Source organism: Ursus maritimus, unplaced genomic scaffold, assembly GCF_017311325.1.
Source record: "Ursus maritimus isolate PB19 unplaced genomic scaffold, ASM1731132v1 scaffold_6, whole genome shotgun sequence".
Lineage (NCBI taxonomy): Eukaryota > Metazoa > Chordata > Mammalia > Carnivora > Ursidae > Ursus > Ursus maritimus.
The window spans coordinates 39122576-39135567 of record NW_024426774.1 but is presented as its reverse complement, the minus strand read 5'-3'; the positions used below and the strand labels follow the sequence as shown (position 1 = coordinate 39135567).

The 12992-nt window shown below is 48.9% G+C and overlaps 2 protein-coding genes across 5 annotated transcripts in view; one reads left to right on the top strand and one right to left on the bottom strand.

Annotated features, from left to right (window-relative positions):
* Positions 1 to 6257, top strand: part of DNAH6 (dynein axonemal heavy chain 6) — a 199946-nt gene extending 193689 nt beyond the window's left edge. Inside the window, exons 75-76 of the mRNA XM_008700061.2 lie at positions 2737 to 2959; positions 5987 to 6257. Coding sequence (XP_008698283.2) covers positions 2737 to 2959; positions 5987 to 6090 — 327 coding nt within the window. The 3' untranslated portion in view covers positions 6091 to 6257. The remainder of the gene's footprint in view (positions 1 to 2736; positions 2960 to 5986) is intronic.
* Positions 6258 to 7833: 1576 nt separating this feature from the next.
* Positions 7834 to 12992, bottom strand: part of TRABD2A (TraB domain containing 2A) — a 47690-nt gene continuing 42531 nt past the window's right edge. For 3 of the 4 annotated variants that reach the window (XM_040623255.1, XM_040623256.1, XM_040623257.1), the window contains 2 exons: positions 10762 to 11019; positions 7834 to 8675 (listed from right to left, as the gene is read on the bottom strand). In XM_040623255.1, coding sequence (XP_040479189.1) covers positions 8492 to 8675; positions 10762 to 11019 — 442 coding nt within the window. In that variant the 3' untranslated portion in view covers positions 7834 to 8491. The remainder of the gene's footprint in view (positions 8676 to 10761; positions 11020 to 12992) is intronic. The other variant, XR_005832866.1, reaches the window with a different exon arrangement.

The window sequence follows — 12992 nt, the reverse complement described above, 5'->3', positions numbered from 1 at the left end:
ACCCCTCAGACAGACTCCCTGGTCTAGCAATGCCTAGATGGGAACTGCCTAAATTAGCCTGATTTGTAGAGGTATTTTTTAAAGTAACACTGTTTATTTCTTTAGATTCCTATAGCAACTTTCTCCTTCTTATGGAGAAAGAGGTTAAATATAAGGGTTTTAGCAAGATGTTACAAACAAGGGTTTCAGGATCAGGCAGGCCTGAGTTTAAATTCTGACTTTCCCCTTTGCCAGCTGTGTGTGCCAGAGCAATGACTAACGTGTCCGCACCTCAGTGTTCGCATCTGTAAAATGGGGCTGATGCCGTCAGCCTCAGAGTGTAATGCAGTAAAAATGAACGAGCGCATAATGCTCCCCAATAAACGACTATTATCATAGGCTGAATGCATTTGCCGTTCATTCAAATGCCTCCTAGCGGAAGTGATATACCAACTTCATACCTTATATGGCCATAAATACGTGACAGAACTAACAGGAATGCACTAAGGAAGCAGTTTAAGCTCCTTGCCTACAGTTTACTCCCTGTAGAGCAGAAGTTCTCAAGTGTGGCTCCAATACCAGGAGCATGGGCATCACCTGGGAACTTATAGAAATGCAAACTCCAAGGACCTATTCCAGATCTACTGAATCAGAAACTCTGGACTGGGACCTAGAAATCTGTACCGTGACGAGTCCTCCATGGGGTTCTTAGCCCACTAAAGTTTGAGAACCACGGCTGTAGAATATCAGTGATTCTCAACCTTGACTGAAGGTTAGAAACACCTGTGGAGCTTTTTAAAAATCCCAGTGCCCAGACTACACCCCAGTTACATCAGAATCACCCCAATTTCATTAGGCACCATTATTTTCCAAAGCTCCCCTGGGGATTCCAGTGGACCGCCAGGGATGGGAACCACGGCTGCCAACCTGAGCGGCCCAGCTTCCATGTGCTGAGGAGATGTCGGTGGGGGAGTGGAGCTCTGCCTCCAAGCACCTACCCACACGAGTGAGCTGTATAAATACAACTTTCTATACGTGCCACAAAATCAAACATCTGCTCCAGATTGTTTTTTCCAAGAAAGTGTTCACTCACCAATCAGCATAGTTGTGGTGAATGGCTTTACTAAACTTTCTTTAACATATCCTGGCATCAGTTAGAAGAAATTGCTCCTGGATAATTCTATCAGTATCCACCCCACTCAGATCTAATTGATCTACTCTTTGCTCTCAGGAGCAAAAACTTACGAAGACCAAACTGATCCAGTATTCCTGGCTTACTTACGAAATACTATAATAGCCCGCGCCTCTTAATTGCCTGTATTTAAAATGACAATAAAAAGGGTTACATTTTTAAGGAAATTGGTTTTAGCATCAAAATACTTTTTAGAGTAAAGAGAAAATAAATTGAGAGTTGCACTGCTCATTATTTTGAGCCCCTTTTAGCCAGGAGGGTGTCCCAGACCCATATCGGGAATCACTGAGGCCTCGGGAAGGCACCCGCGTAAAAGCTCTCGCTGAGGCCTTGCAGGATGCTGGCCCTGCCCTGTGCCTGGCCCGTTTTTACCTGCCACAGGAGGCCGACTCTGACCCAGAAATCTGAGGGAAGCTTACACTGCCCACCAGGACCCCTGTCCCTCCCCCTTGCCCCAATCCACATATCTCCTCTTGGATCATGGGCACTCAGCCATGACAATGCCTTGGAATCTCTGCCATCTGTGAAGATGGCCGGTGGTATCGTGGGCCCAACTCCTGGTCCTCCCAGCAAACGTCTGCAAGAGACTGTGCTTACACAGCTTTCGTTCTGTTACAAACAAGCAGGGCCACTGTCAGCGCATTTCCCCCCTTCGCGCAGTTTGGGAAAGCACACGCCCTCTGGGTGGAGGCCCAAATGGCTCCCACACGTGGCCTGGCAAGTGCATAGCAGGACGGTTTGCAGCCTCTACTAAGGCAACCTGCACAAGTGCACACAGCAGCCCCCCAAACAGGAAGGCCTGCCCCGCCCTGCCTGCCCAAGAGCCAAATTCAGGATGCCAGAAAGTAAAGACCAGCCAAAAAGACCTTATCTTTTTTTCACAATGAAAATCTACTACCTGTGGCCGTACAGCTTGGTCATCTGCCTGCAGCTGTGAAGCTGCAATTATCCAAAAGACAACTGGCTCCACAAGTGGCCAAATCACTCAGTGTTGAGGGAGGATGACACAGAAGCCTATGACTGGCCAAAATTGTACACCAGTGGTGGCATCTCATCACGGGCCACTAAGTGGCAGGGTTTTTCTCTGTCTCTCCACCCCCCCTTAATAGAAACATGAAAAATCTAGCATAATTTCTGAAAACAAAAAAGGAACTTCCCATTGGTGCCCTGCAAGTGTTACTACAGAGACAGAATCTATCTTTAGGAGGTCACCCAGACCCTTAGACCTTGCTAAAAAGAACATGAAAGTCACAGCCCTCTGATCCCACCTGCTTCCCATGAGAACAAGGAAGTCATAACATCATATCAGATGGTTTGAAGCCCACGAATGGTATCCCCTATTAGAGATCCTGGCAGAGTGTGGAAAGTATGAGGTTTGGTGTCAAACTGAGAAGCGAGTCATTTGACCTTTCCAAGCCTTGGTATTCTCCTCTCTGAAATGTGAGTAACAACAGCAATCTATAGAATGGTTCTTAGAATTAACTGGTGAAATGTGGGACTCAGGAAATGGCCCACAACAGCTAATAGCCTTCTCCTCTTCTCACCTTAACCTCCTCATCTTTCAGTTGCCCTCTCCTGAGGATGGCGTTCTTGTTCATGGAATGTTCATGGATGCTTCTCGATGGGACAATATGGAGATGGTGATAGAGGACGCATTGCCAGGACAGATGAATCCAGTGCTGCCTGTGGTGCATTTTGAACCTCAACAAAATTATGTGCCAGACCCAACACTTTACCATTCCCCACTTTATAAAACAGGGGCCCGGGCAGGAACACTCTCAACCACAGGTAAGGATGTGCTAAGACTGGTCCAAATGATGACAAAATGCAAACATCAAAGTCCAAAAAACAGCTATACTGTGCAAGGAGAGATCTTAAGCCAATTAGCAAAGCTTAAAATGAGGCCACTTATACTAATTTATAAATGTTGTAAATTCTCTTTTAACGCTGAGTATGGACTGCTTTCTTCTGTATGTCTAATAAGTAGAAAATAGAGCTTATTGAGCAGTGACTTCTAATTTCAAAATGATGGCCTGAGTACACACGAAAATCCCTCTCTCGCCAAAGTCACTGAGACTCATCACAGATAACAGATTTGAAAATAAACCGAAAATGGAATGCCATGTTGCAAAAAGGGGAATCCGAGTGGGCCTGAAACTGAGATGCAGCCCTGAAAAAAGGAACCAGGTAGAAAGCCGTATCAACAGAGAAGCTGAAGATCTGCCCCTACACAGCTAGGACGCAGCTGAAGGGTGAGCAGGGAAGGAGCTCAGGAAATCCCTCACAATACAGCATGATGCAATTTAAAAAAAAAAAAAAAAGGCCATCGTGAAAGGAGCCAAATTTTCCAGTGTTTATCTAGTAGGCAATCTGGAAGGAGAAAGGGAATGAAAGAGAGATAATAATGGCTGATAATTTCCCAGAACTGAAGAAAAACTGTTTTCAGAGTGGCCATACCATTGAACACTCCCACCAGCAGTGTGTAAGCATTCCAGTGCCTCCACATCCTCACTACCACTTAGGATGACCAGTCCTTTTAATTCTAGATGTCAGATAGATAGATGGATGACAGAATATAGTGGTATCTTCTTGTGGTTTTACTTTGCATTTCCCGAATGACTAATGATGTTAGCGATCTTTTCTGGTACTTATTTATATCTTCTTTGGTGAACTGTCTGTTCAAGTCTTTTACCCATTTTGTAAGAGTCATTTGTCTTATTATTGGCTAAAAGTTCCAGTAGGAACTCTGTCTTCTTGGCAAGAGGAACCAAGAAAAGGCAGTAATTAAAATGGTGTTGCAGACAACCCTCTCGGGTCCCCTCCCTCCTCGGGAGCTTTGTACTATCACTTTGCTATTGCTCAGTAGACCTTGTTTGGCGCCTGGGGGGCTCAGTCAGTTAAGCATCTGTCTTCGGCTCAGGTCACGATCCCAGGGTCCTGGGATCGAGCCCCGCATCGGGCTCCCTCTCAGCAGAGAGTCTGCTTCTCCCTCTCCCTGTGCATGCACTCTCTCTCTCTCTTGCTCTCTTACTTTCTCTCTAAAATAAAATAACATAGGGGCGCCTGGGTGGCACAGCGGTTAAGCGTCTGCCTTCGGCTCAGGGCGTGATCCCGGCATTATGGGATCGAGCCCCACATCAGGCTCTTCCGCTATGAGCCTGCTTCTTCCTCTCCCACTCCCCCTGCTTGTGTTCCCTCTCTCGCTGGCTGTCTCTATCTCTATCGAATAAATAAATAAATAAAATCTTTAAAAAAAATAAAAATAAAAAATAAAATAAAATAAAATAACATAAAAATAAAATAAAATCTAAAATTAAATTAAATTTAAAAAAATAGGTCAGGAAGAGAGAAATTATTCCACAAATGGTGCTCAATTAGTTATACCAAACTTAGACCCTATATCATACTATATACAAAAATTAAATCACTTAGGGATTCTTTACACTTAATCATCACTAAATTTTAAAATTATCATTAACCCTAATGAAATAATGGCTCTAAGTAATAATAATTATCAACAGCTGCTAATACCCCAACAAAGAAAGACAATCAGACACAATGTGCTTCCTGATGAAAGTACACACCACCTATTCAAGTATTCTTGCCCAAAAAAATTCAAACCTGAATGTGAGCATGCCTCTAGATCTAACCACCCCTTTACAGGGATAGAGGAACATGTTTAAAATCACCACAAGGAGGCTGTCAGCAAAAATCCAGACTGTGGGAAACTTTATACTATACAGTCTGGTTGTTTCAACAATTTCAAGGGGGTGGCAAAAGGAACAGAGGGGGAACCTACCAGTTGAAAGAGATTTAAGAGACACATCACTGGGGCACCTGGGTGGCTCAGTCGGTTGGGCATCAGACTCTTGATTTTGGCTCAGATTGTGATCTCAGGGTTGTGGGTTCAAGCCCCACATCAGGCTCCTTGCTGGGTGTGGAACCTGCTTCGGATTCTCTCTCTCCCTCCCCCCACACCCTCACTCATTCTAAAATAAAATAAATAAAATAAAATAGACACATCACTATTGCAAGGCATGGACCTTATTCGAATCCTGAATCAAACTAACAGGTAAATATATATACGTGTGTGTGCGTATGTGTATGTATATGTGTATGTAGGCGTGTGTGTGTATGGTGCATTTGTACTATAAAATGTCACTCAAGCACTGCCAAGGAACTATGCAGGGCATGGCGTACAAAGGTAAGGAAAGGGGAGATACATGCATTCTCTGCTAGAAACACCACCACCTTCCCCAACTTCCACACGGATGGGGTTTGCTATGAATGCAGTGCCATCTTGAAGGCAGAGCGCTCTTCTTCTCACACTGGTCCTGGTGCAAAAGTGCAACAGTGACTCTTACTTCAGAAGTCCCAGAGCTGAGGACCAAATGTCTGCGATTGTGCTTAGTCATTTCAAGAGTGCTGGTGCCTAACTGCAAGGTGAAACAAAGGATGGATGAATGGACAGACAGATGGACAAATGAATAGAGGCCCCACCTACCAACAGCATCCCAAGTCCCACTAAAAGCTCAAGGCTGAATCCTAGTCCAATGTTCCCTCAGTCAGACTGCAGAGAATTTGAAACATTTACAAGGTTATACAAACTCAAAGGTGGACAGGTCCTAAAGGATCACAAGTCCCAACATCTTCATCTTACAGAGCATAAAACTGAAACCCGTAGAGGACTGGTTGCCCATTATCTTTAAAAACTGAGTCAGGTCTGAAACCCAAGTGTCTTGACTCCCAGTACAGTGTTCTTTGTATCAAGGGGTTATTCTTTAACAAACCTATTGTCCTTGTATCCTTAACTAGGTCATTCAACCAACTTTGTGGTGACTGTCCTCTTACCCTCCAAGCGGTCCAAAGACTACTGGATTGCCAAGGGATCAGCTCTGCTCTGCCAGCTAAATGAGTGAAAAGTTGCCTCCTCCTGCTAAAAAAGAACCAGGCCAGAGATCCTTCCTGATGGGGCACAAAGGTCTGCATAACTTATACGAGAGCAAAACAGCTTTACTTCGTATCTGACTTAAGGGTAGTAAGTGTGGTTTTTCTTTTCAAACCTAAAATAAAGTGTTTGAGTGTTTCTCCTTGTTGGTAATTCAAGCTCTGATGTGAAAGCAGTGGGTTCAGCACTCACCTCTTAGACCTGCTCCCCCTCCCCCAGGTGAGAGCCAGGCGGCTTCCCATCAATAACTTGGGGGGAGTGAGGGAGTAACCTGGGCGAGTCAGAACTCAGCAGTGCTTCATCCACATGGGCTTCCTTCCTCCTCACTCTAATATAAAAGGCCTGGCGTCCACTACGGTCACATGGCCCCAGCTGCTTCCACTTCTAGACCAGATTAAGGCTCAGGGCCCAACACATGGGAGGCTGATGAGCAAATGAGGTGGGTGACAAGCTCTCGACCCCATGGTGCCGGTTCCCCGCACACACACGCTCTACGGGGCTACGCTACAATCCACAGACGAGCCTGCTATGCTTCACGGAAGTGCAGGTTGGTCCGGCCCAACTACAGAGCTCCCCCTCCCACTTCGGGATGAGCCTGTGTGAAAAGCAGCCACGTCCCACCCAGGTGCACCTGAGCCCCTGCCACCTCAAAAGCAGAGGTTGTTAGGCCACTACTAAGATGGAACTGTCACCAAAAACAGAAGATGGAGCAGTCACTGTGGTAAAGCACCTGACGTCAGCCCTGCCAACAAGGGTCTGTTTGCCTCCCCAGCCAAGAAACTGGGACTCACCCAGCTAGGGCGGTAAAGCCACGCCACCCCCTCACAGAAATTCGCAAGAACTGGGTCAGGCCCAGTAATCCTCCCTTCCCCTCTTACCTCCGCCTTCATCCCCATACCTGTCAAAGTTAAAAACAGACTCAAGTCCCGGAGAAGCGGAGCGCACTTCTATTACTTCGCGTCCAGAGCAGGAACCCGAGACTACTCTTGCCGTTCCACGTGGGGACAGGTGTTTACTAAGCCGTGGGAATGGCTGCAGCTGCAGAAGTCAGAGGCTGACATCAGCCACCACAGCAGCTGTAATCCGAGGTCAGAGAGCAGTAGGAAGCTGTGCCAACCGTGCAACTGTCCCTGCTCATGGAGCAGGCGACTGACCGGACAAGGAAATGCAGAGCAGGGCCACTGCACAAACCCGTACCTGCCACCGCTCCTGAAGAGAAACGGCTTCGGCCCCCTTCCACCTTCCAAGTCATGTAAGTCTACCTCATGGGAGAATCGCAAACATAGCAGTAAGGGACTCTGGGAACGTTTAGCCCTCCTACCCCTGCCATTCGGGGTGCACAGTGCAGAATGGAGCAAGGACCCTCACGCCACTCTTTAAGTAGACCCCAAAATCTTCTGGGCCCTGGAAATGACTGAGAATGCACCCACAAGAAAGCCTGGGAAGAGAAGACCACAGAACAGCAAGCCCAGGCAGTCAAGCTTGCCCCAAACCAAGTTAGGAACAAACACATCTACTTCCTATTGGCCCCGTCCAAGTCCTGGGCAGACCCTCTGGGTTTCTGGGAGCTCTCGAAGGCCCCTAAGGAAACCTAGCCATGGGGTGGGGGTGGGGGGGGTAGGGCTAAAAATTCCCATTTCAGACTCAACCAAGACAATTCTACTCTTATTCATTTTATATAGATTCCCCATAAGATTTTATTTGTAAAAGACATAGACATAGAAATAATAAATAACAAGACAGGAAGAGGGAGCGTTTGGAAACCACTTTCTCGCACCATACCTTTGACGAAGCCCATCCATTCACCCAGCCTTCAGCAGTTGGTGAGACACTCATACACTGTACGTAATTAAAGCACCTGTCAGAGGGCAGGCAGCACCCTAGTCACCAGACCTTGAACAGAGAAGAGCAAAGGTCCTATGGCCTACTGACTCCCCTGAATCCAGAAACGGGAATGAGTAGGAAGAGGAGCAGCAGGAAGGAGAACAGGGTCAGGATCCAAAGTGGCAGGCAGGCCAGGAGCAGGGCCCGGGGGTGAAGCAGTGACAGTATTCAGAGGGTGTGAGCAAAGTTGTTTGCATAATATATACACATGGTGGGGAAAAGTCTACACAGAAAATGTATTTAATTACTTTCATATAATGCATTTATAATTATTTTCATACAACTCATTATGTTACCAAACTGTACACCTGCCCCAAGCACGGCTGCATAACCCAAAGTCACTCCTTTGGAAAGAGAAGAACCAACACCGCATTTTATTCTCTCTCTTCCTGGGTTGGGCCTATCAAGGCCAGACCAGAGTGTGGGGTACAGGAATGGCCATCCTTCAAGTCCAAGGGGTCAGGGGCTTGGCCTGGCTCCTCCAGTCATCACAGAAGGGGCGTCTCTGCTTGGAAAGCCGGCACCAGCACCCAGAACACAGGAGTCCAGAGAGACAGACAGGCACTGCTGGCCACCATCTGGCTGTGCGGGGGATGCCCACGGTGAGGGAGCTGCAGCTCGGCACAGATGGACCTATCCAGAACAGGGACCTGTAGCTGTGGGACCACAGCGCTAGGAGGAAAAGAAAAAACCAGAGTCTCAGAGCACAGCAGGAGCCACTGGATACTCCAAGGCCCCCAAAGGCCCACACAGCTTCTTCTCATCTCCTTCTTTTAAGGATGGGAATGGGCTTCCTGTGTCTTTGTCCTCAATACTACTGCTACAAAAAAATCCAGGTAATACAGGTGCTAAGACCAGCACATCGGACAACTCTCCCCCAGCGACACGGTTCTTGGTTCAAAGATTATTAAAACTCTAGGTGTAAGAAGGCCCAACTCAGATTTGCTTACCATTAATTAGCCTTTGGGCCATCTCAGGCAGGGACCCTCCTCACTGACCACACATAGAGGCACACCCAAGCCATGAGGTGTCCTCCCTGAGATCTGGCTCTCTCCCCTATCCCAGCTCAGATCCAGTGTGAACACCGTGCCGACCTCCCAAGTCAGGACAGTATGAGCTGAGCGGCCCATGATCTCAGGCCCACCTGGACCTTTCAGCTCAGCTCAGGTGTAAAGTGCCCAACTCCAGGCCACCCTGAAAGGAAATGGCCCAGCCTGAAAAAGTACTGAACAGGTCAATTTCTTCCTCCACCACTGAAGGAAGATTGAAGAGCCACCCTCTGTCAGGTACCATGGAACAAGGACACAACAGGATCTGTCCCTGTTCTCCAGGTCCCATTTGGCTGCCAGCTTCCCTCCATTTAAAAATGCCAATCCCGGGAGCACCAGGGTGGCTTGGTTGGTTGAGCGTCTGACTCTTGATTTTGGCTCAGGTCATGGGATCAAGCCCTGAGTCCGGCTCCATGCTCAGCATGGAGTCTGCTTCAGATTCTCTCTCTCTCTCTCTCTCTCTCTCTCTGTGTCTCTCAAATAGGTAAATAAATAAAATATTTTTAAAAATTAAAAAACAAAAAAGCCAATTCCGCAGCACATTGGATGCCTGCTTCAAGCCTTCAGTGGCTCCTCATTTCTGCAGGCACTCCCTCCACTTCTTGTCTGGACCCACCCCAACGACCCCAATCCCCTTTACTTCCCAGGCTCCAGCCACAATTACTTCATCTTGGTTTCTTCAACATGATCACTCTCTCCAGGCCTTCAAATTGTTCCCTTTGCTTGAAACTCCTTCCCCTCCTTGCTCATTTGTTTACTCATTCAACATTTACTATTACGCACCTATGCAGGCACGGGATCCCTGAATCTCCCGATCCAGACTCAAAAGTTCTGTTCATTGGGCTTCACTTTGTCCGGCTTCTACTCAGTATCAGCCAAAAGGTCCCTTCACTCCATGAGGCCTTTTCTGACCCCCAACCCTAAATAGTAACCTCCAACACACACGAAACCACATCTCACAGCACCCTACACTTCCTTTGCAGACAACTCAAAATCTGGCTTCCTCCCCAGAATGTGAACTCCATGAAGGCAGAGAGCTAATGCCTGCTTTATTCCAAAGCCACAGCACCCAACACAAAAGCAGGCACATAGGAGGAGCTCAATACATTTGGGTTGAATTGAACTGGATCCTGGATCCCAGGCCCCTCTGATGGCAGTTCTTCCAGAAGCCTATGCCCTGCAGACCAGGCTGAGTCATCACCTCTGACTCCCCTGTCCACTTCTGATTTACCTCCTAAGCATCTCTGAGAGTACATTCTGTGGTCACCCTACTCCCTGTCAATCGTGGGGGCTGAATAAGCCCATTCCCACAAGGCTGCTTCCAGCTCTGCAAAACTATGAAATCCCTGCTCTACGGTAGAGAAAGGGCTGGCAAATCAAACCCTCATGCATACCCACACCCGCCCCCCATCCTTTCTTTAACAAGGATAAACATGTTGCCCTTACTCTGGCTTGAGGCAACTACCTTTAATCTGGATTCATCTGTATCACAGTGAACAGAAGACCAGTGCCCAAGGCTGTGAGGAACAGGAAAGGCTGGTCCACGAGTGGGGCGCTCATCCCCACCACAGCCTTGAACCCCCTCCGTCTTAAGCAGTGTGATGGGCATTCCCGGGCTGCTCCCCACCCACACTCCCAGTGGGGAGGATGGAAGCCGGGGATGGGCTCCCGGCTGACCCAGCCCAGCCCAGCTCAAACCACCGCCTCACCTCTCCTCCAGTCGTACCCACAGATCGCTGAACTGCCGAAGCCGCTGCCTTCGCTGTGGGCGCGGCCGCCTCCGCTTCTTCCGAAACTTCCGCTGCGACTCACCACCCAGGTCGGCACTGCCAGACGGAAACACGTGAGGAAGCAATGGCGAGTGCGCTGCAGACGCAGCTTCCGGTGCCAGCGCTTCCCCAGCGGGCACTTCCGGAGCAAAGATGGCTGAGGAGGTGGGCCCCGACGAGGGACTTTGACTCTTCTCTCTGTGAACAGGGATGGAGGGAAGATGGATTTGAAGGGAAATCGCACAGCCCGGAGTCCAACCTGCCCTCAGGGCTCAGGGCCTCACAACAAGGATGACCAGAACCCTAGAGCACACCCCTGTGTAGCCTAAGGGCCATTCACCAGATCCACACTGGAATATGTGGTAGGCAGAATAATGACCCGCAGAGATGTCCCGGTCCTAATCCCCAGAACCTGGGCATACATTTGTTGCCTTTCCTGGTAAAAGGGATTTTCCGGCTGTGACAGAGGACTTTGAGATGGGAGATCACCCCAGGCTATCTGGGTGGGTCCAGTCTAAACACATGGGTCCTTAAAGCCACAGAACTTTTCTGTGGCCAGTGGGAGATGTTAAGTACAGAAGAATGGTCAGAGAGATGCAACGTCACTGACTTTGAAGATGGGGGAATGGGCCACAAAACAAGAAATGTGAGCAACGTCTATAATCTGGAAAAGGCAAGTAAACAGATTCTCCCCTAGGGGCTCCAGAAGGGAATGCAGCCCCACTACACCTTCATTTCAACCCAATGACACATGTGTGAGGCTTCTACAGAACTGTAAAATAATCTCGAGCTTGAAGTCAGAGTTTATAGTAATTTGTTGTGGCAGCAAAAACAACAACAAAAAAAAAAACTCTACAGCATCCATTATCCTGGGAAAAAGTGTGGGGGTGGGGGACTGCCTAAACCCTTGGGCTCAGCCCAGCAGGACCCCTGTCCTCGCTTCACAGCCAGGGGCATTTCCTGTGTATTCCAGACTGCTGACAGGTGGAGGGGAGTGGCTGCCAGTTGCCCTCTCCTCACTCCAACATACAGCCCCCCTCTATCTGCCTAGTACTGGCCTACCCCAAGACCCAAGGGGCTGGCAGGGCTGGAGTAAGCTAGGTCACCAGTTGGAAGGCCTCCTGCCCCCACCCACACAGCCTGCCCCAGATCCAAGTTCCAAACGATCAGAATCATCCCTCAACAGTTAGCACGTCGCTGCTAAGGAGGGGAAGAAGGAAGCAGGCGCCTCCGCAGCCACTGCACTGGCGCTCGACAACACCTTCACTGTGGGCATCTCCCCCACTCTGGGCCCTTATCCCCTCGCCCCTTCCTCTCCCTGAACAGGAGCTCCTTTCCAGACTTCATGCTCCCTCATGGCCCCTAGGAGCACAGCTCACCGCTAAAAAGTCCTAGACACGACCTGAATGGAACACACACTGTGTGCCGGACGCCAGGAGAGCTACCACAGAAGCACACGCCACACCCCTTGGGAATTCATGCATCAGACCCAGGCTGGAGCAGAGAAGAAGACGGGGCACTGGATCTCACAGATTCTGATGGAATTAGGGGCGGGGATGATGAATGACCCTCCCGCAGAGGAAACTGCATGAACAAAGACAAAGGATCTGGGAAGTAAAACGTAGAAGAAGAAAGGGCAGAAAGAAAGGACGCACACGTGGAGGAGTCCGAGCTGTACCGCGGCTCTGACTAGCTGTGTGATCTTTCAGTCTCTCCATCAGTAAGGGAGAAGAAACACCCGCCTCACAGGCTGGCTTTGAGGATTAACCGGGAGTCCACGAGAACCTGGCTGCCACCTGACAATCGATCAAGAAATGTTCTTTCCTCCCCTGGAAACGTGAGCAGCCCAGCTGGATGTCAGCACTCGTTCTCAGCCCTCACTGTGCACCAGAATCGCGGAGAGATTTTCACAGTATTGATTCCTGACCTCACTTCCTCCCAGAGGCAGGGTTCAGTGTTGGGTTAGAAACAGAAGTAGGAAGCCTGAGAAGAGCCATGAACACATGTTCTCGTACATACATGCACACGCACACATGTACACACACGTACATGCACACCCATGTACATATACACACACATGTGCATACACGCCCGCGGCAGGGTCCTCTTCAGCACCCACAAGGACTGTGTGCCAAACACCAGCCGAGTCAGCGGGGGGGGGGGGGGGGGGG